Raw genomic sequence first — 24213 nt, 5'->3', positions numbered from 1 at the left:
GCAGACCCCGTCTGTTTTGCATCGTCTTGGTGACAGTGGGGGCAGACGGGACAATCAGGCTGAGGGTCCAGGTTGTAATTTGTATGTAAATGTCAAAGGTTAAAAGGTTCTTTGGAGATCAACCATCTATGATCCTACGCAGACGCTACATTTGTGACAGTGGGGGAAGACGGGACGATCAGAGTGAGGGTCCAGGGTTGTAATTGGTATGTAAATGTCACAGGTTAAAAGGTTCTTTGAAGATCAACCATCTGTGATCCTACGCAGACGCTACAACCTTCAGGGATAATTTGTATTAGATACTTTATTTTTAATGACTTGTTTTTGACAGCAATTGTTATGAATGTGTATAATACTTTGCCATGTTTTTGTTTTAAAAAGTTTAATGAATAATGTTCCATATATCTAAATCGAAGTAATATTCACTTGTAAAATTCTAAAAGAAATACACATTTTTCGGATCCCATTAACTAGTAACATATACATTTTAAGTTAACTTTTGTGGTATTCACTCCTCCCCGTGGTCTTCTTTGTATTCAGTTTAGTATATAGTTGCATGAACAAATGAGTGAATTGAGGGTACTGTCTGTTCACATTCTGTCCTGATGGCCAGGAGAGTGGCAGTATTGGGGAGGATTCTGGATGTTTTCCTTTCAGACAGACGAGTCCACACACATTATAATTTTTTCATGAAGTCTCCTCTTGAAATGAGTTCTTGCGGAATGCATTTTTTTGCTCATTCCCTCTCCCTCTGTCGTGCTGCTGTGTTTCCAGCCATTCTGCTGTTTGACTGTTTTCAAGAATCAGCCATCTGCTTCGATCCAAATGCATTTTGACAGTTACATAACCCCTATTACACATTGTTCAATAGTGTTGAACATTTGCATTACATTGGACTCTTGTTGGGCTCCCATTTCACTAGTGTTCTCTCCTTCTTGCTGTTTTGCTCTGTCCTCCTGCCCCTGCCCGAGTTGACAGTGGAATGCAGTAAGTGGGAGACCCTGCGCAGCCACTCATGAAATGCAGGGGTCATGTGAACAGCATGGTCTCAACATTGCTGCCATTAAAGTCTGTGCTTTTAGATACGCTTAGGTTGTAAGTGCATTTTATTAGGGAACAGGACACATATATTATCACATGAATGTCTCTTGAATTATATTAAAAAAAGGTTTGTGACCCAAATTATTTTGGCAATGTTAACCCCATCACTTTACATAAGCATTCTATATATAACAACCTGGCATAATTCACTTATCACATTGCTGCTTCAATAATCTGGGCAAAAAAGAAATACATGCTTTTCAGTGATGGTAATCAGCAATCACAGTAAATCATATTCAGAAATACTCTATCATACTTGATAAATGACCAAGTATGGTACATTTTACACCAGACAAGCATATACTGACAATGACTTATGACTCACATAGACTTTAGTTTATATAGTGAGCATAACATTTATAAAGCACATTATGAGCTGGTTATTAAATAAATCCTTCAATCTGTCTTAGAGTGTTTATTTAGTGGTGAGTTCCTTTGTTCTATCTTATAGATGATTAAAATCGAAGAAATTAGTTTATTATGAATGTGTTACTTTTGAATGATTCACAGCATTCATATATGTTTGGTCTTTTCTCAGCATAGTTCCAGCATCTCATTTCCAGCATGGCAAGTGCTGTGCTTAAGGCCACTTGTGATTAGTGCCCGAGTTTGTTATGGTCATTAGCCACATGAATATTTCAGTTGTGTGTCACGCCCCTGGCCTCCCACCTCACACATGCTGTCACTGTCATATGGCCAATGTTCCACCTGAACCAGCTGAAGCGCCCTTCCTGTGCCTCGATTAATCATTGATTAATTATATGGGGTTTAGGAATCAAGGGCATGCACTATGGCCTCACACAAGCTGTCGTGTTTGTGGCTTTACAGCTTCACTCACCCCAACGTAATGAAGTCTTCTCTAGATTAGCCTGTGGGTTTTTCAGGATGCCTGAGGGCATCAGAAATGGCTGTCCACCACCTGGACCAGCAGACATAGTGACATAATACAAATTTTTCAAGCATTTCAAGGTGTTACGACATAAGATGTTTCATAAGAGAACAGTGGTACTATTCTATGACATCAGCAGACTTAAACTGTAATCTTCCTGCGTTTGTTTTTGGGTTTATCAGATAAAGTGCTGTAGATCTTCTGCAGTCTTTAGCTGTAGTCTGGTTGTAAAAACACACACACAGTTTGTACTATGAAACAAAGGGATAGAAGATTCATGTTAATCTTACCGTTGGCCTAACAGTACACTCATCCCAATAAGAAAGTTCATTTAAATAAATTTAAATCTGTTTTCTAAGGTGTAAAACATAATAATTCTATAAAGGTATTTATTCTATATTGTTTCATTTATATCCATAATACTTATTCCTATTTGTGCTATTATTTTAGTTCAAAAATGTATACACGCTCCTGTTTAAACACACTTGAATCTCATTGGTCCATTTATCTGCACATTTGCAGCTGCCATTCATAGATAGAATTAAGTTGTTGCATTCTCACCACCCGGGCATTTGTAGTAAAAATGATAAAAAATTATAAACTTATTTATGTTTGCAATACAATATAATTTTTTTTATTATTTTGAAGCAGGATCTCTATTCTTTAGGACAAAGAGAACAGATAAAGTCTTATGTTCTTTGAGAGTGGACACTGACCCAGACAGGTCATAAGTGTTTGAGCTACTGCTGTTTTGATGTTTTATCATCTCCACTTTGAGCCAGCATAATCGTGTTTGCAAACCTTCCCCCCATTCCCATGTACTCAAAAGCATTTTCTGTATGTTCTCCACCCTGGGCACTGCATGTCACACGCATCTGCTGCCGTGATGTCATCTGCACGTGACGTGGCACAAATAGGCCCCGCTGTTAATATTTCATGGCCAAGATGCCTGTTCTCTCCACAGCCTGTGCAGTTCCACTACATTGAGCAGCCGCTGTTGACCCCACCAAATCTCATTCACTTTGATAGGCATGAAGGCCTTCTGCATTGAGATTAATAGCTTCTACTGGGTGCAAGATAGATTGAATGAAATGAAGACGTTAATCATTTTCAATGATTAAGTTGATGTTGAAGTTGAAGTTGAGCTTTATTGTCATTTCAGTTATATACATGTTAGACAGTACATAGTGAAATGAAATAACATTTCTGTGAATGCTGTTATCACGGCTGCTTCTTTTTTTTTTTTACTGCAAACTCGAATGTACACATAGCATCAATGAGTTGAGAGCGAGTGCCCTTGCTTGTGTTTAAGTGGGCATGGCTTTAACATGGGACACATCTGATTGGTGAGCATGATTGTCTATCACACAGGGAAATCAGCGCAAGGTTGATTGGACCCTTATACCCATGAGGAGGGTGGTATGGGCTATAACAGCTTACAGACCGTATGCGCCGTGTGCTTTGTTTTGCTCTTAAACCCATTGTGTTCTATGGCTTTTGTGGCAAAGGAGCGGTTTCTTCTGCACAAGGCCACTGAGAGGTGTGCTGCACCGCGTTCTCACTGTTCTCAGCGCAGCACGGCACTCTGTGTCCGATTTATAAAATCACATTTATTCACGTCACGATTTCTGTTCAGTTAGGATTTATAGTTCAGCCCTAATGTAGATGTTTTAGAAGCATTAAGGGCTCTTCAACACTAACACCCTTTGTGTGGACTGTGGCACCCGATACCCAAACTGCTGCTCTAAATGATATCATGTGCTTGGCTGCTCTTTATGCACTTAGTGTCTTTAAGTATTCAGCACTCTACAGTTTTCATGAGAACAGGAAGGATCACTTCACATGACTTATTATACTTCATCAAAGAGTCATACTGTTGAGTGCAGTATGGGCATAAAGTATAGGCACTGTAATAAGAAATCATTTCAATGAAAGTACCCTTTTTATTGTAGCCTCTACATCTAAACCTTGGAGACTCCTTCACTTATCATTTGGTGTAACTAATGTGGTCTTTAGGGAGTCCTTATACTGAGATGTTTAATGACCTACAATATTAGTGGAATAAAAACTGACGTAGCCTACTGGAACTTGTCAGCTAGTGTCCTGGGAAAGATGAAGAGCTGTGTGCTCTAGGAATAGGGTCGCTTGATTTTGGCCAAAATTTAAATTGCTGTCATTTTTAATTGATTACTTAATGGCTTTTGAAACATCCGGTCTTTATTGAAGTTTAACAGTTTCAACAGTTTGCATTAATTAGGAATTTTTAATTAAATAATCAAAATGTATAATAATGAATTAAATAAAACAAATAACATAAAATGTGAACATAACAATAAATGTAATACAATGATTCCAGTGCTACAATTCATTATTTTGGTCAATTGTATTTGACATGTTTGTCTTTGCAGCTTGTAAATTGAAGTAAACGCTGACAGAAAGATGTTTACAGTTAAAGAGTATGCCACTGGTTTATTGAAAATGTGAAACCGTGAAGGCAGGGAAGGGTGAAGTGTGCATTACAGATGGATACAGAGGCACAACTTGACAATGATGTAGGCCTTTTGTTGCCTTGCAGAAGACACGTTCTTTCAAAATATCTCAGAATAAATAATCGCTTTAATCACGGTGCCTTAATGTCACCTGATGTCCCCTGATTTGCTGTAGCAGGAATTGGTGCGTTCATGTATGCATGACTGGTTTGTTATTGGCAGAATGAACAATTTTTATATTCTTCCATTAAAACTCCTACTACTTACCATACTACTGCATCTGAGAGTTAATGATAAATATGTTATACTGCTTGTAGAATTTGCTGTTATTAGAAGGCCAGCATTTGGGCATGTGTTCATAATGCCTCAGATCTCCCTTGCGTGTTTTAGCTTCACGTCAGGTTCAGTCTAGCCCTTTAGGCTGTTGGCCCCTGCGTTGGAAGATCCCATTGAAGGCCATGGGAAAAAGGCAATGGGCTCCCAGAGTGCCTTTGAAGAAAGGCAGAGGTCCTAGCAGAATCACGAAAACCCTCTAAATCTCTTCGACTTTTTACTCCTCTGGCATTTAGTGCTCACTAGCACACATTTAAACAGTCAAAACAAGTCAAGTATTTGCCACAGAGGAGCAGGGAGACATGATTCGGGGGTTACATGTTAAATGTGCCATATTGTGAAGCTTTGTGGGGAGGAAAACAATTGACACAGAATACAATTCTATGAGAAAAAGCTCAAATCATGCGCTAAATAAAACATGCATGTGTGCAGATAATCCAATTGTGATTTATCTGCTTTGATTATCATCATAAATTTTTTAACTGTTATATTCTTATTAATTTAGTGTCCTGATTCAGCCCATCCACGCTAAAGATCCTATTAGGAGTGTGTGGCAACACCCAGCCAGGATCTACAGCCAGTCGACGTGTTCTTTGTAAAATGATTAACTGTGTCTGACACATCCCACAATGCCCATGCCCAACCAGACTGTGATGCAATAGTGTACCTCCGTGTCATCCATCTGCTCTGAGCCAACGACAACCCACCCAAATCAGGTTCCACTTAGGGCCACAATGGCATAAGTCTCATGCCCATTCAGACAATCGTGTCACAATGTGGCATGAGGTCAATGGGTCATAAGGGGTCAAGTCCTCTCTCCTGTTGTAAAGGTTAGAGGTCAAAGAGGAGAACTGGTTAAAGGGTGACTAATGGGATGGTTTCACGTCACCCCATTCTTTCTATTACTTGTATTGTTCTAGACACTCTTGGTGTCACGGACGGAATGACACATTTTAGAGTGTGAATGGAGTTAATGAAAAGCAAAAAACGAAGGAGTAATGGACAAAATTCAAGTAGAAATATTGCTATATGTAAAATGAAAAATGGATCAATACCGTGGAAAGCTGGGATCAACTAAGTATAATGCCACATTCAAATAATATATAATAAAGCACATTCATATGGTTATTCATATGGATTCTTCCTATATTATGAGAACACAGTATTAAAAGTTTTATTTTATTTCCTTATTAAACCAGAAAAGTGCACTGGAAAGGCAATACAATAATAAAATAATACAAATTATACAACATAAATACGTAATAAATACAAATCTGTGCAAGAGTGTTGCAATAATTATATATACTAAAAGGATGAATATGCAAAAGAATGTAGTATAATGTAATGTAGAAATAGCATATCACTTCTGCAATGTTATGGGTGCAGTTTATGTGTTTGAATTAATGAGTAGTTTTATTCACATTTTCATTTTATTTCTTACACTTGTTTATTTTTTTAATACATAATACATAATTTAATACATAATTACAAAACAGTTTGCAATATATTTTTAAATAGTTCTGTAATGTACAGACGTAGCAATAATACTTTGAGAAATATTGACAGGCGGTACTGTTGGCTTTTTCTCACTTGCTTGCCATGCAATGCTGGTCCCTCTTTCATCACTTTTCCTCCTCAGTCTTTGAATAAACCACAGTCGGTATCTGAGGTGTTGTGGAGATGTCGCACCCATCAGTGACCTTTCTCTTTTCGTCCTCTAATGCTTTTTTCTGCGTCTCTGCCAAGTGAAAAGTGTTCGACCTTTGCTTTCAACTGTTCCTCAGAGTCCAGTGTCTCCTCTCGTCTCTCTGCCGTTTGTAGGTCAGCTCCCTCTCTCTGCTCCTGTGCTCATAGGACAAAGAAAGCTTGACGGCTGCTCCGAGCACATGCAGTCAAGCAATAATAAAAGCCAAAGCTACCTGCAGCGCTCATCTGCATTGCCCATCGAAATGAACGCCTTTTTTTTGGTGCGCTAGTGTACGTGTACAATTAGTTTTGTGTTTAACTGCTGTTCCATTTTGTAAAGGCTTATACTGTGTATCCTAAATTGTCTGGGAATGGTGTTTACATGACTGGATTTATAACATGGTGCAAATCAGATTTGCCGCTGTGAGGAAAAGGCTGTTTTGGAAATTGGGGCAGGGCTTTAGAAACCATGATTTTTTCTAGTGAGCAGTGAACAGTGGCGGATGTGGGACAGGCTATGGGCTTTAATACAGAAGGGCCTGTAGGAGCATCATGTGCTGAGTGAGTTCTGGGCCGGCTACATAAGTGGACATTTCTGTGGAGCTGTAGGAGAATAACTCTCCCTGTCCATCGTGCATTTCCCTCTCTCCACTGTTTGGGACGGTTGCTGTGTGTTTCAGGTTGTCTGTCTATGTGCCTTGTCCCTGTCCCTTTGACTGTCTGCCTCATGGGAGGGTAGGAATAAAGGTTCCTAGTAAAGGACTAGGTTCCACTAAATTGTCCACGCTCAGACTGTCCACTACATTTTAACATTGTTCCTTTGCATTAGTTAACAGAAACGTGCAGTTTGATGAATCGTTAATGAGGCAGGAGCCTGTCGTGCGTACCGCGCGTTTGGGGTATTACCCATAAAATACACGGACATTGGCGTGTTTAATAAACATAATTCCAGTGCTAAAGCCTACGCTTCATCTGCTCCTCTCTCTTCTGCATCCTCTCCCAGTTGCCCTAAAGAACCAGACCTCCAATGGAAGTAGCCATGACAACAGCAAAGCAACAAGATTGGTTGACGGCGGTATACCTGAGGGAGAACTGCTGCTGCAGGTTGGTTGTCTTGTTAATGCTTCTCCACTTCAGCCATCTGTGTTTATGCATGTTTGTATGCAAATATTGTGTTCCAGTGAATGCATTAATTAATTACAACAGAATGATGCTCACAGCGTTTATTACTTTTTCGTCTGATTTCATTCTTAAGGACAACATAAAAATTAAAAGAAGATAAAAAAAATTACAAATAGTTCTTATTTGGCATATATAGACACACACATTTTTGCCAAAAGCATGACATCTTTTTCCCCATTCTGTGATACTACTGGGATTCTGTCAACTATTGTTCTTGATTCTGATATAATTAGAATATAATTAGTGGCAATGGTGGCCTAGCAGTTAAGGAAGCGGCCCCATAATCAGAAAGTTGCCGGTTTGAATCCCCATCCGCCAAGGTGCCACTGAGGTGCCACTGAGCAAAGCACCGTCCCCACACACTGCTCCCTGGGCGCCTGTCATGGCTGGACACTGCACACTAAGGGTGATGGATTATTTTGATGTGTCACCATGTGCTGTGCTGCAGTGTTTCACAATGACAATCACTTCACTTTCATAACATCCATTAAAAACTTCATCCTTCATGTTATAATAATATACATTTTATGGGCTTGACTGAGTTGACTAAATACAAGCCCTCTGCTGCAAAAAAATGCCATGAATATAAAAATGAAATCACAGTTACAAGGTTGCAATGTAAAGACTAAAAATAATGTTTTCCCTCTGTTCTTAAGAATCAGTAATATATAAACTGCATAGAGTTGTCATCCACTGACCCGTTGACCCCAAAGCCTTTCTCTCTCCTCTCTGAAGTGCCGATAAAGGTTGTAAAGGTCAGGTCGAAGTGCCAGTGAGGACAGAGCTTAGCTGAAGTCAGAACAAGATCCTTTACTTAATCCCACGATCCTGCAGCTTTAAAGGCAGTGTGAAAAGGGAGGTCCACAGCCCTTTGAATGGGTTAAGAGCTGTGGTCTCGGAAGACCACACTCACATTTCTTGACATTTCCCTGCCTTTGTGAGGCCTTTTGTACTCATTGTGAGAGTTCCTGCAATCATTACTTTTTTTTTCCGCAACACGGGAAAGACTCATAATTCACAGTTAAACGATTGTGTGCCATGATGTGGAAAAACATAATTCATTTAGCATAATTAAAATGATGGTGCTAAATCTCTTAAATATTCTTTCTACGACACAACTTGTTCTTCATGTGAGGGTTGGGCCACATGTCACTGAGATGTCTCATTCTTCAGAAATGTTGAAAAACAAAATGAGGCCCCACACTAAGACATTGTGTCCCCATGTCCTCGCAAATAAAGAAGGCTTGTCGGCAAATCCCTGACTCCAGATATATTTTTGGTGCAGCCACTGCCTAAGACTGGCTCCAGGGGTGCTTTATTCTCTCAATGTTGCTTTGTTGGGACTTAACTGACACTCATAATCTTCACTTACCAACTCCTCGTACGTAAGCACCCAGACAATTAACTCCACTTTGCTATCATCACAATGTCTCTGCTTTACCTCTGAGCCACAGAATGCACATGCATTATATCTATGGACTTTCTCTAAGCATGAAGGGATTTTTAAATGCAACTCTCACCGGTGTCACAACTGCACTTTCTGACGGCATCTGCGGTGTTGGCATCTGCCAGGCCAGATCCTTTACTCAGCACACAGGAGGCTTTTTGTATGAGTGCTGGTTCCGCATTGCCAGTGACCCAGGCAGCTCATCCAGCCCTAATCACTTTGGAATTGTATACATTAATGCCCCATAACCCCCTCCCACCCCAGATGCCACAGCACCCCTGCATGGCCTCTCCCGTAACCTCATAAAGGGCAAATGCACTTGGTCCCCCATCCCCCCACCCCGTAGCGGAAGTCTTAAATTAGGGCAGTGACGGTCCTTCTCCAGACACCGAGTGTTCCACATCGACTGATATGCTCCACTTGAGCCTCTCAGTTGTGCCATTCATGAGGACGGCACTTTGTCAAATAGATAACACACCACAAAGAGTCCTCCCCTCAGGCCGACGGCAGCGGGAGAGCGAGGCAGACGAACCGAGGGCTGCTGGGGGATGGTGGAAGGGAGACGGGCGAGAGACCGAGGAGACTGGGATGGCTCGGACGGGGGAGATGGGGAGGGGGAGGACCTTTTATTGATGCCATGAGAGGAGTGGAGAAGCAGTGAGGCTATTTCTGCCCAGGCCCGCTTGTCTTTCTCCGTTCCATTTCTGACTCTCCACCATGAATTATACAGAGACTGTGCACACATGAATTTTTAAGGTGGGAGATAAAACAAGCACAGAAGAGCATTCTTTGATATTTTCCTTATAGAAATAGAAGGTTTTTAATCATGAATTGTCTTTGTTATTCAAGTTTGTTCTTTGCAAGTCATGGGGCAGTGAAGTGCCTAGTGGGTAAGGAAACGGGCTCAAAGGGAAAAGGGCGTGTGGGGACGCCTGCCATGGCTGCCTACTGCTCACCAAGGGTGACAGTTTAAAAGCAGAGGACACAACTCATTGTGTCACCGTGTGCTGTGCTGCAGTGTTTCACAATCACATCACTTCATGTATGTTCTGGGTAGATGAGGATGCGTTGTTGCCAGTGTGGTGGGGTTTATTTTCTCTTCTGTTCACACTTCCGCCTGCCAGGGGTTCCTGTCACTTTGTGAGAGGCCTGTCACCCAGGTGAAAACAGACACCACTGCGGCACCCCCCCTACCCTCCTTCATCCCTCCATCATGCCACGTCCTTTCTCATCTGCTTTTATTCTCTCTTCTCCCTCATTTTCTCCAGATTTTTAATTTGTTCTTTACCTCAGTCTTTCTCTCTTACAGCCTCTTGCATTTGCTCTCTTTGGATGGTGTCCAGTGTTATATTCCTGCTGGACCGCTGCAGGTCCACAGACCCGTGAAACATTAAAAATGCATTTTTGAATGAGACGCTCCGTGCCTGCCCAGGCCTTTACCAGTGCGGAGAGAGCCCTGTGTGCTCTCCTGCACCCAGATGAACCTAAATATTTATACTGAGCTGGTCAGCAGCACCCAGGCTGTTGTGTGTTTATGTACAGTGCAAGTGCTGGGGTGGTAGCAGGCAGAAAAGGCATGGTTGGGGGTTGCGGGCAAGATGATGAAGCAGTTGGAGCCATACTTCGGTCTTTGCAGGAGATTTTGGTGACTCCTCTTCAATTCTCTGGTACTCTTTTGAGGGTAACATGTGGAACATAGCCTCTCCGGCTCCAGAGACCGCATTACGGCTCAGAAAAGGGAAGGTCTCTGACAGCAGAAAAGTACCCTTGCTGTGCTGACCACAAGCTAAAATGAAAGGCCTGAACGAGGGCTTGTGGCACTTCACTGTATTATAGCTCCGTCTGCCAACTGTAAAGAGCACAGCCCTCCAAACTAATGCTGGATTTTTAGAAGGAGCTGATTATTTCATACATATAGTTGCAAAAACATTTGGGTGCTGAATGGAAATCTGCAACCACACATTAGATTCATCCAAATCATGAACTGCTGGATTACAGTTCAAAGGCACTGTCATTTTATTTAAGAAAAAATTCATGTTGATTTATTTATTTTATGTTTATTTGTTCATTTTAGACAGGTGTTGAGGGGGAGGGGTGGGTGTGTTTGCTATTGGTAATTATGTTAAGGGAAAGATTTTAAATTCTGTTGTTTATGTTTGCTGTGATAATCTTATTTTTTTTTTAAAACTGCATTAATTTATACCATAATCCCTCAGTTTCAAGACCACATATACTGTAACACAGAGGTAAAAGACTACTTTGAATTAATGCAATTTATGAGCTGTGAGGAAGCTGAGAAGCTTATACCTGCTGAGGAATTATGCAACAACAACAACATTTATTTCTTATATAGCCCAAAATCACATAGAGTATGTCTCAATGGGCTTATGCATATTTATACTATAGTATTTACTTTCTATACCATGGTATTTACATTTGTTGCATTTTTATTGCTGAGAGTAAACTGTACAGTATACAGTAAGGTTCGTAATTAGAGATGTACACAACCTTGTCATCACAGGTAGCCTAGTACGTAACACACCTGCCTATAAACCAGAAGACCACAAAGTCGCAGGTTCAAACCCCACTTACTACCATTGTGTCCCTAAGCAAGAGTCGCTCCACAGGAATTGTGCCTGTAACTTCTGATAAGTCGCTCTGGTTAAGGGCATCTGCTAAATATCGTAAATTTAAAATGTAAATGAAAGGAGACCCGGAGAAGCAGTGGTGCCGACAGTCTGTGAAGGCTTAAATGCGGTACTGTTTCATGGTGACTGCATTAATATAAACAAATTAGTTGGATGCAGAATGAGATGTGATGGATGATGAGTGGCTTCTGGAAATAGAAGGCAGCTCAAAATATCTGTAATCATGACCTCAGTGATGTGCCCACTGCACAGTATGGCAGCTGTCAGGTTGCAGGACATTTTTCTGCAGATGTAAGAGCTTGTCATCTGAGGACTGTCTTATTCATTCTGGTCTTTTCCCCTTCCTTCCCACTGTTACAGCCACAAGAAAAAAAAGGGGGGGGAAAAAAGGGAAAGGGTTTGAGTCACAGCTCCGTGTGGGCGTGCTGGGGACGTATTGATGATTGCAGCAGTGTCCCCCAGGCTTTATGTCAGAATTGCACAGGGATTCTTCATGCCCTGTGGTTCCTGGTTGGCCTGTTTTATGCCTCTGTGTCACTTTTCATCTGCACCTTTCTCTCCTAAGCATTAGCCGTGTCTGACATACACTTGTAAAGTAACATGCATGTGTACAGATACCTCTTGGAAACATCCGGAAATGACACCTTATGTTTTCAGATGACTAAGACTGCTGGCCTAATTGCACGTTAGATGCTGGATTTGTGTTGCATTCTGACACCTGCTAAAAACAGCATGTCTATCTTAAACTGGTAAACTAGGCTGGTCTGTTGGTGGTTGACCAGTTAGTTTGAACAACCAGTTTTCATTTCTAGCACAGACTATGTCCTACTTTAGTTATTAAGTTATTAATTTAGTTATTAAATTATACATATTGTTTTGTCCTCTTCTGTTCAGTGACCTTACATCACATTTGACTAAAAATCCATGACACAATGGCCACTGCACTGAACATTGAGTGACGCAGAAGGACCTGCTGAGTTGCAGTAATAGGGATGTCAGGGCCCCCTGAATGTAAAATTCAAATTTTCTTTTTCGGCTATAGGCTCTCCATGGTTTTGTGCTTGTTGTCACTGCTGAAGGGATCATCTTCTACTCATCTCACACCATCCAGGACTATCTGGGCTTCCACCAGGTAAAGCAACTTGGTTCAGACACTCAGTATCTGCTAAAAAGCAGGATTGCTGCTCTTGTTTTCATGCCTGTCACAAGACTTTCTGTTTATCAATACTGTTTTTCACCAGAAGACACTGCTCTGTCGTTCTCAGAGTGAAGCTTGATTTAAGCCCTTCAGCTCCTCTGAGGATTTCAAACCGATAAGATCTTGATAAGGCCCGGAGGTCACATACAGGTCAACTCGATAGAGCCAATCTGAAGCATATTTTTAGCCACGGTGGTTTGTGCCGTCTACAAGTATCCTGCAGTCCATTTACTTGCAACAGATTAGCAACGTTAATAGCATTTACTCACAGTGGATCTGTATTATGTTTGCATACAGTACGGAGAGACTATAGGAGATATGAGCTAATCTGCATTATTGCAGTAATGCTGCCATAGTGCTGAGTCCACAATGAAATGCTCAGCTCTAATTTATTCCAGTATTAAAATAGTGCATCAGAATAAAAAAAAAAAAATCAAAAGATGTGCAAAGATATTGTGCCTTGGAAAATATTGTATCTTCAAGACATTATACATTAGTTTCTGACTTTAATAAATACCTAAAAATGTGTCTACTTGTCATTGCCCGCCCATCACCCAATCAAGAACAGACAGGCTGGCAGGTGTGGATGAAGTCCAATTAATTACTTAAAGCTTTAGAGTGGAGTCTCCCTGCCACATAATCCAATCGTCTGTCATTTACTGTGCTTATGAAATCATACGAGGGTGAAACCTGTGGCTGACCGGGTTTTATATTCACAACCATTTATGTAAGTTCTAGAAGCAAACCTCAAACATCCCGCTGTAATTAAAGGTCAGTTATCATTCACGTGAAGGTCCATCTGTCACAAGGGTCTTAATTAAATTATTGCTTTGATTGTTTTCAATGCCTTCTGGGCCACTGGCGAGTACTGTTTTTATTTTTTTCCTCCATAGAGATCCCTCCCAAAGATTTGAGTAATTTTCGTAAAATAAATAAAATGATCAATGTAACATTACTTCCCCAATATAATATAATAATATAATAAGGATCAAACGAATACAACAGATCATTGTTCTGTTTTTTTTTTTTATTTAATGTATATTTCATAAAAGTTAAGTCAAATTACATCCTTGGTAAATGGCATTGTGGTAACTGTATTAATGCTATCATATTTACGTCATTTATTTTCATGTTGGCCTGGTAATTTTCTTCTTTTCCTTCCTCTCTTAGACTGATGTGATGCACCAGAGCGTGTTTGAACTCATCCACACCGAGGACCAGCAGGAGTTCAGAAAGAATCTGCACTGGGCCTTTAACCCTCCGTCAGTCGTACAGCCAGACGAATCCCCTCCAGGTGAGTGCGTGCACACCTCCATGACTTTTGTCACCATCTTCACACTTTTTTGTCCTGTTGTTGTCACACTGTCTTCATTGTGTTGCGTTTTCACTTCTCTACCGTGCCGTTGCTGTGTTTTATACACACTACTATCCATTATCACTGTCCTGTCTGCATTATTGTCAGATGTAGCTGAAATTTAAGAACAGTGTCCCCATTCTGTCTTTCTGTTTTATTCAGTCTACCCACCCATCTACTGACGCTTTGTTGTCCAGTTTGTGTTTGACCACCGTTAGCATGCCTGGATTTATTTTGTCATTTATATACTGTAAACTAGGAATACAGTTTCAGCTACGGTGCTGGTGTGAAGTTATTGTGCACAAATTTCAGCAGCCACTTCCAGAGAGAGGTGCTCGTGGAGGCATGGGGTGGGGCAGCGTGGAAGGATGGGGGCCCTCTGACCTTTAGCAGAAGCTCCCTGAGTTGCGGGGTAAATGTTACAGTACACACAAATGTCCAGTCCGATTAGGGAGTATGCAGGTTCCCCTGCCTCCATAACAGGACAGGGCAGGATGGCAGGGACAGGGGCTGGTTGCAGGAGGAATGCTGTGTGCCTAAATAAAAACATTACAATCTGTTCCTTTTCTCTCAAATTGTACTTCATATACCTGAAATTACTGTGTATTGACAAACAAGATTTTACAGTTTGAAGACCAATATGATTGTGCCACTGCTGTAATGACAATTAAAGTGTAGTTATGTGCAGTCTGTCGGAGATCTGTGTATTCCATGTTGTTTTTCAGATGGGGAGCCTGTCAGCAGCACATCTGTGGTCACCTACAACCCTGAGCAACTCCCACCTGAAAACTCCTCTTTCCTGGAGAGGAGCTTTGTGTGTCGTTTTCGCTGTCTCCTGGACAACTCGTCAGGCTTTCTGGTAGGTATACTCCTGCACCATGTGTGTGGGGGGGTATTCTGGTAATTCACTATGTGTTTTGTGACATTTGATTCAGGAAACTTGTGCCTATGAAAATGTGTCTCTTTCAGCAGCATGCAAAGAAATAAATATGTTTTTAAATTAATTTTATACTATGAATGATTACATTTTTGGGTCCCATTAGAAATATGAATTTTATTAGAACTTGTGTTAGTGTTAAGATTATTAGTGTTGGCACAATAGTTCCAAAATGTCCTACTTAAGTAAATCTAATGATACCTTTTCATATATGCCTGAAGTAAAATAAATATATTCAAGATATTAAAAATTTTATGCGTTAAATATGCATAAATAGTCTGTTTTTTTGTATGAATGTCTTGAAAGTCTTCACTGCTAGAATGAATTTATTAAAATTCATCAATGTAAACTGAAAGGTAATATAATTGTAATATTATCTGGTTCCAATTGTGCTATAGTAAGATATTTGATAAAGTTTAATCTATTTTAGAAATAATCCCACTAGATCCAATTTAACTAGTAAAATTATGCATGAAACTGTTAATAAACCTAACATTTGTTCATTTATGACACTATGCTACGCATGATTTCAGCATCAGCAGGATTTCAAAAATATCAGCATCATAATACTTAACTAGTTATAAACATCATGTACTTCTGCAGTCTTAATTATGGTAATATTCCTAGAAGTCCAAACAGTTCTAAGGGGAGATGTTTTCTGCTTCTTTTGTTGTATCAGAGCAATGCATAAGGTAATTTACATTTCAGGTAGGTTCCAGACATGCTGAGTATGTATCAAAATAAAATTAAAAAGTTAAAAGTGTTAAAGGTGTCAGTGTTTACTGACAGCAGTCATTCTGTGCCAGATTTGTATGACGTTTATTGAGAGCTGTTGTTTGCACAGCTATCCAACTGTAATGAGCTTTGTATGAGCTGTACATGTGAGCCTTGGGGCCAGGCATGAGAGTGATTGGGGACGAGTGTTCCTGATTCCGTGTGCCACCGTCACCGCGTCCCATGATACGCTGAGTGGCCTGGGAATGTCCATGAGCCTCAGCTGAGGGGACCCGTAAAGCTACTGTCTAGCTTTCCAGTACACACTACTTCAGCAGTTCAGCCAGAGGCACTAATAACAGCCTATTAGAATGGCCAACTGCATATCGTGCCACTCCAGACCACAGTGGGATAAGAAGCCACCAATCGCTGAGGTAATCCTTCTTAAAAGAGCGACAGGGTCGTGGGGAAAATGGTTTAATCCCCAAAGTATAGAAGAGAATAACAAGAAAAACTTCGTAGTCTTATAATCACCTATCCCATATTTCAGGGACAGACACAGGGTGCTTCGGTACGATGTCAGGTGTCAGCCAGTACTCCCTGATTAAAGTGATTTGCCAGAGGTTGCTATTCTAGGATTAATTCAATAATAACATGAGTTAGTCGGCTTTGATTTTGGGGTGACGTGCCTGAAGACTTTCAGCCCATTTAAAGCTATCAACTGCTCCTTAAAGAAAATGGCATTGTTCCTGTTAGTGTCACTTGTGATAATTATGGGTGAAAATGTGTGAGTGTTTGTTATTGAATGTTTTTTTATTCAGCATGAACCATATCCTCAGTCGTACAGACCTTGGAAGGGTCTGGAGGTCTGTACACAGTGGTGTGTACAGTTTGTGTGACAGCACACAAACACATGATGTCATTTCCAGTAGTATAAGAGCAGAGTGCTTTAAGCGCAAATGGAGGATGTGTTGGTGTAGGGGCATTTTCACACCCATTCCCACCCCAGAATCATTTCCAGAGTTTTTTTTTAATCATCTGGCTGGCTGTGAACGTCATTATTAACTTAATAATAGTACTGAAAACATGCAAGTGAACAGATTTTCCAGCATCACTGTTTTAAAATCCCCAGTCAAACCAGTTATTCAATCTATGAAATCACATTTCATCTTTACCTTTGGAACTCACTGGAAGCCTTCCAGTACAAAAACATCCCATTTTGCATTCCCCGGTAATTGGTGGAAAACAAATGAAGAACATATCTGCAAAACGCTGACTCAGAGTTAAAAGAGGCAAGACTAAAGATTGCCCAGAAAACATGACAGTTTTTCCTGACATGACAGGTGTGGCCATAATAAAGTGTCCAAATCAGTGGTACAGTACTTTTAAGCTACTGTTTGAGTTTGTGCGTCAGCTTGTAGAGCTTCTACATATAGACTCCTAGATCTTCTAACACTTTAAATCCTGTAATCTGACTGTGATAATCAAACCTGTAACCTGGTGCACAGACCCCAAGTGCTAAATGTGTGGGTGGAACAGCCTTCTCAGTTTAACTGAAGAATTATATATTTCATAATGGCCCCTCCCCAATGCTGTTATCATTGTCATAGTTACATAAACAGGGTGTTTATGTGTGGGTGGAATCGAAAGACATGAACAGTAGAGCTCCAGAGCACTCTGCACTCAATGCACTCTGCACCTCCCATGTAATTACCTGCAAGCACGTTAACAGCAGGGTCTCTGAGATGAATGGACCAAGTCATCAGCTCCACCACCATAAGGCAGTGGTGTGTCAGCTTGCAATAGAAGGAGCTTATTTAGTGGACTGAAGCAGCGCTACCATGAAGCAGCATAGAGAACTGCCATGCCGTGTGCATATGTCCAGATGTGGCCAAAAGTTTTGAGAATGACACAAATACTGGTTTTCACAAAGTTTGCTGCTCCATTTTGATTATGGCAATTTGCATATACTCCAGAATGTTATGAAGAGTGATCAGATGAATTGCAGAGTCCCTTTTTGCCAATAAAATCCCAAAATAAACATTTCCACTTCATTTCAGCCCTGCCACAAAAGGACCTGCTGTGATCATTTCAGTGATAACACTGAGAGTGTTGAGTGTTGACAAGCACAAGGCTCAAGATCATTCTGTCATGCTGATTGAGTTAGAATAGCAGACTGGATGCTTTAAAAGGAGGGTGATGCTCAAAATCATTGTTCTTCCTACATGCAGTTACCACATGCAGTCATCATTGTGTTTCATAAAAAGGGCTTCACAGGCAAAGATATTGCTGCTAGTAAGAAATCAACCATTTAGCGGATCATCAAAAACTTCAAGGAGAGAGGTTAAGGGGTGTGAAGAAGGTTCAGGGTGCCCAAGAAAGTCCAGCAAGCGCCAAGGACGTCTCCTAAAGATGATTCATCTGCGGGATTGGCAGCAGGCAGGTGTGAGGGCATCTACACGCACAGTGAGGCAAAGACATTTGGAGGATGGCCTGGTGTCAAGAAGGGAAGCAAAGAAGCCACTTCTCTCCAAGAAAAACATCAATGACAGACTGATATTCTGCAAAAGGTTGGGCTGGGGTTGGGCTGCTGAGGTCTGGGGCAAAGTCATTTTCTCTGATTAAGACCCTTTCCAATCGTTTGGGGCATCTGGAAAAATGACTGTCCAGAGAAGAAAAGATGAGTGCCACCATCAGTCCACCAACAGTAAAGCATCCTGAGACCATTCATGTGTAAAGAATGATACTAAAACATCCTCCAACAACAACTTCTCTCAACCATCCAAGAACAGTTTGGTGAAGAACAATGCCTTTTTCAGCATGATGGAGCCATGAAATTATGGGTCCATGGCCAGGAATCTCCCCGGACCATAATCCAATTGAAAACATGTGGACAATCCTCACGAGGCGGGTGGACAAACAAAAACCCAGAATTCTGACAAACTCCCAGAACTGATTATGAAGGAATGGATTGCCATCAGTCAGGATCTAGCCCAGAAGTTGATTGACAGCATGTCAGGGCGAATTGCAGAAGAAGGGCCAACACTGCAAAAAGTGACTTTTTGAATAAACTTGATGTAATTGTAAATAAAATGCTTAATAATTCAATATACCACAGAAATAACAGTATTTGTGTCATTCTCAAAACCATGACTGTAGTGCTCTTTAACTCACTTTTACCATGCAATCGTTGCTGTTTTGTGGTGGAAAGCAAAAGGTAAACCAAGACACACATTACCTCTGATAGGCCCTGTCTTTGCACAGCCAGCCTCTCTCAGGCAAACTTGTCAGGCCAAGGTCACATGCAGAGCCTCTAATTACCAGTTTGTAAATGCATTGGTTGAATAATACATCTAGGACATGTGGTATGTTTATGTGGGAGGGGTGATGCACAGCATGGCTCCATGAGTTTAAAAATGTTTAACACTCATGACCCCAAAAAATGGCTTTTAATGTCTATTGAGTATTCAGAATATTTTGGCCCCATTTTTCACAGGCCCTGAACCTGCAAGGACGTTTGAAGTTCCTTCACGGACAGAACCAACGCCTGGAGGATGGATGCCAGGTTCCCCCACAGCTAGCCCTCTTTGCAATTGCCACACCCCTTCAGCCCCCACCAATCCTGGAGATTCGCACAAAGAATATGATCTTCAGGACCAAGCACAAACTGGACTTCACACCCATGGCCTGTGATGCTAAGTAAGGATCATTTGTAGTCCTAAATTAGCAATTTATGCTTGCAGCCTTGTCTGACAGCCTTTTCATTATTGTTTTACACTTTTAGGGGGAAGATAGTTCTGGGCTACACTGAAGCAGAGTTGCGAGTTAGAGGCACAGGATACCAATTTATTCATGCAGCTGACATGCTGTACTGTGCTGAAAACCATGTTAGAAGTAAGTCTTCAATGCATAAAAGAAGAAAAGTGCATTTGAATTAGGTTTTATAATCACATTAATCACACAAAATCCCATTACTATAAAAAAAATCTAACCTCAGGTTAAATTATTCTTCTCACAATGTTTAGTAGATACATTAGTGTTACTCCCAGAGCATCAAATAGGCCACCAGCATTCATCATTACAATCTGTGAGTCAGAACTCACCACACAGCTCAGCAAAATATGACCAAGGAGTTACAAACATATAGTCTGGTCAGAGTTTGCTGTCAATTGCAGGTCTCTTTTTTATTGGTGGTATTGGTGGTATTGGTATTTGTACCGGTGACCCAAAAGAAGGCAAGTACCCTTGATCAGTAGGACAACTTTGTTTTGATGGGGCCTGCAGTGGATTTATAAAGGGAAAGAGGAGATGGGGGAAGGCATGTTGCATGAGGTTATGGAGTGGTGAGAGCATAAAAATACAAAAACTGTGGCTGCAAATCCATATCAGGAATTTCATATTGAGCCAACGGCCAGGAGCGTTTACAGAAAGTGAAACAATGAGCTCTGTTTATTTGTTTGTTTGCTCTCACAAATTCAAGAAACGAGTTGAGAGAAAATGTGCATGGAGTTGCATTACAGCTATGTAATATGATTTCTCAACATGGTTACCTGCCAGCTCAAAAAAATCTCCAGTTTCACAGGTGTTGTGTTCCCAAGTTCCTCAATTTTGGTGAAGGTATAATCTTTTTACTTCACTGTGTGAACACAATGCTTACACACATTAGGTGTCTGTATAACTGTGTGTGTGTGTGAGAGAGAGAAAGAGAGAGAGAGAGAGAGAGAGAGAGAGAGACTGTAGAGAGGGAGATTCCATACTCTTAAAGATTCCTTCTCAAATTGGCATGGATTTCAAGTGTCTGCTTAAGCCTTTACTGGCAAGGCTTCTGTGAAAGAAAACAATAGGCTCAGTTTCTCACACCTGTGTTTGGTTGATGCACTGAACATGTTCCAATAAGCTGTACAGCAAAGAAACACTCTCTGCTTTAATATGTCCAATGGGCTGTAAGGAAGCATGACAAAGTATTCATTTTTCTCCAAATAGTGTGTTAAACTGTTGACTGTGGTGTTGAATGCAATGAATATGAGCCTGTGTGAAATGTTGTGAGTGGCACCAAGCATATGCGTGATTCATCATGTATGGGCCTGCACATGTTTATGCATAACTGAGAAAACTCATTTTTCCACATAAACCATTGCAAGCCAGCGTCCTGAGTCATGATCTCCCATGTTCACAGTGATTAAGACAGGAGAGAGTGGTCTGACAGTGTTTAGACTGCTCACAAAGGACAACCGCTGGAAGTGGGTGCAGGCCAATGCTAGGCTGGTTTACAAGAACGGCAAGCCAGACTACATCATTGCCACCCAGCGGCCCCTAGTGTAAGTATATATGTGCACTCACAGAAAAAAATATGCATGCATAATACATATGCAATCAAATTTGTTATATATTCTCAGCTACTCTTTAATTTATATCTACTCACCTTAGAGCTGGGCAGAATGTTGATAAGAAAATCACAAAAAAGGTTCATGCTGTCACAATAGATATATATAGAGAGATATATTTTGTTGAATATATTTGAAAGACCCATTTTATTCCATTTTATTTTACAGGAATATATGTGTGCTAATATATTTATTATGTAAACACTTCTTTATATACTTTTAGGGCATCTGATTAGTGATTCTCAGGTAATTGTTGAGTATAGCCTTTATGGTGTCATTTGATTGTTGTTTATAGAGATGAGGAAGGTGGAGAACATCTGAGGAAACGTTCAATACATCTCCCCTTCACTTTTGCCACTGGTGAGGCCCTACTGTACCAGACCAGCTACCCTGTCCCTGGCTTCCTGGACCCCACACAGGGAAAAGGCAAGAGCAGCAAGTCAAAAAAGAATAAGTCCGACAAAAGTTCTAAAGACAGTGTGGACCCAAACTCTTTACTGGGAGCAATGATGAGACAGGATGAATCAGTCTATGTATGCCAGCCAGCTATGGAGCCTAAGATATCTTTTCACAGCAGTTTCTTCTCTGAGCATGGTGAGAGTAGCAGCTTCAACACATCGCTGGCCAACGAAGGTTGGAATGCAGCACCCAATGGTGTTACCAGCTCCAAAGTTGAGCCATCAAGTTTTGACCCACTCCTTGCCACCCTGGACTCTTTATCACTAGATACTGATGAGAACTGCCCAACCAGCGAGCTATTTAGTGCCCTAGAGAATCTGGGGCTCAATGCTGAGGACCTAGAACTTTTGCTTCTGGATGAGCGTATGGTTCGTGTGGACATGGAGCCTGATTATATCCCCTCGCTCAATGACCTTCTAACCAATAATGAGATCCTCAACTATATCCAAGACTCACTGGAGAACAGGACTGGGGAAGCTGTCAGTAATTTCAGTGGGGATTGTCCTCAAGTAGAGATCTCCACTAATGACCCAAATCGTCTTACAGCAGAGAACACAACACAGTCTCGTGCCCTCACCCCTACCACTTACTCCCACCCTTCACCTACTCCTCAGGTTGCCCCAATGCCATACCTCCCGTACCAGTTACAGAAGCAAGCAGTGGCTCCTATAGTGCATCTCTCTCAGCAGATGCAGCAACATGTCAACAACCAAGCCAGCCAGGTTCAGACTTGGAGTCATGTCTCCCAGGAGGCCCAGACTACCTTGATACCCATGAGCCAGCAAGGCTCTCTTCACATGGACTCTTCGACAGCGTTCCACAATGGTCACTGGCCCTCTCAGCATGAACCGTTGAGTCTGGATAACCAATGTCCTTTCCAGCAGGAGGCGTTCAGCTGTAAAGCTCCAGAAGCTGGTCTCCATGAGACACCACAACAACAGCCCTGGCACCAGGATCAGCTCTTGGTCCAGCTCCACTCCCAGTGCCATTTCAAACAGAGGACTGACAATAGCAGCTCTTCACTTAATGGAATTTACACTGAAGCGCAATGGAAGGGCTATAGCTACACTGACCAGGTGGACGTGACCCCTAACAGGCCACGCTTTACCAACGGGCACCCCTCTCATACACAGACTGCTGAGATGCCTCACATGGCATACAGTATGGTGGAGGGCCCAGGTTTGGAATACCCTGTGAACAGTAGCAGCATGGAGGGTGTAAAGCAGTGCCAGGGTGTGCTGGCTACTGCCTCGTCCTATCAAGTGAGCATTCAAAAAGAGCAAGCCCAGCAGACAAAGCCTCCAACAAGCTGTTACCCTCCGTACCAGACGCAGAACAACCCTCTGGAGTGCATCCTGGGTCTGAGCCAATCCCAGCACCTCAACCGTGTGGAAGCTTACGGCATGGTTTCCCAAGATACCACACACAGCTCAAAGGTAAGGCCTACTATGAGAGTTACTCCAGGCTGGTATATACAGACAACATATTTTGCAATTTCTGCTCCTTGATTCACAAATATTTACCATTTAGGTCAATGGCAGTTAAATTAGTCATATGTGCAATGTTAACATCTGTACATTTCTGCAGGTATTTATGTCTGAATAATCATATCTTAGTCATAACACTAACACACTTAGAAGCCTGTTAATCCAGGAAACTAACGGCAGGTAACCAGATAATGTAACAGGTGTAGATGATAAATCAAGAAGAAACTGAGATACGAATGTTAACAGAAATTTCAGGCTGTGAGAATGAGGGCATATTTCTGGACTCTCTCTTTCTCTCTCTCTATATATATATATATATAGTCAGAACTAGAGGTATGAAGAGTGACAGGCCCTTTACAAATAACTTAATCAATGTGTATGTTTAAAAATTGCATCAGTATATTGTGTTGAATGTGGTGTTTAAAGGTGTACTGAGTGGAAGTGTGTTGGATTAGATTTTTTTACAGCACCATTAACATGGCCTCATTTTCACTTTGCATATCATGATGTAAAATGATGATACACAGATCATCAAAAAAAATTCAACCCAAATTCAACCCTTTAATGAACAGGGATAAAGAAGTAGTCACTACATGAAATTAATGTGGTGACAACATGAAGAGTTCTACAAGGGATTGCTGTCGCGGGGTGAAGCCTAAGACATTAATTCTGGTGTTTGTTTTGGATTTGACTATATATGACACATGAAGCTGGCAAGGGAGATGCCTTTTTCATCATTAGGTACCAGGCTCAACCCCATGGTTAACACTAACCCAACATCTTTATCATCTACAGTCAGTGATTCAACTGTAACCTTTAAACTGCCACCAGCCACACAAACATCTGCTTCTTTAAGTGTTCTGCCTGATCCAATTGAGAACCTAACAATTGTTCCAGCACCAATT

The 24213-nt window shown here is 41.3% G+C and overlaps 1 protein-coding gene across 2 annotated transcripts in view; it reads left to right on the top strand.

Annotated features, from left to right (window-relative positions):
* The window catches only part of ahr1b (aryl hydrocarbon receptor 1b), a 51494-nt gene that overhangs the window by 23068 nt on the left and 4213 nt on the right, over positions 1-24213 (top strand). For both annotated transcript variants that reach the window (XM_028980037.1, XM_028980038.1), the window contains 8 exons: positions 7502-7602; positions 12818-12907; positions 14144-14267; positions 15053-15186; positions 19475-19677; positions 19763-19872; positions 21155-21296; positions 21658-23257. In XM_028980037.1, coding sequence (XP_028835870.1) covers positions 7502-7602; positions 12818-12907; positions 14144-14267; positions 15053-15186; positions 19475-19677; positions 19763-19872; positions 21155-21296; positions 21658-23257 — 2504 coding nt within the window. The remainder of the gene's footprint in view (positions 1-7501; positions 7603-12817; positions 12908-14143; positions 14268-15052; positions 15187-19474; positions 19678-19762; positions 19873-21154; positions 21297-21657; positions 23258-24213) is intronic.

Source organism: Denticeps clupeoides, chromosome 5, assembly GCF_900700375.1.
Source record: "Denticeps clupeoides chromosome 5, fDenClu1.1, whole genome shotgun sequence".
NCBI lineage: Eukaryota > Metazoa > Chordata > Actinopteri > Clupeiformes > Denticipitidae > Denticeps > Denticeps clupeoides.
Note: the sequence above shows the minus strand (reverse complement) of the source record. Positions and strands in the feature narration are given on the sequence as shown.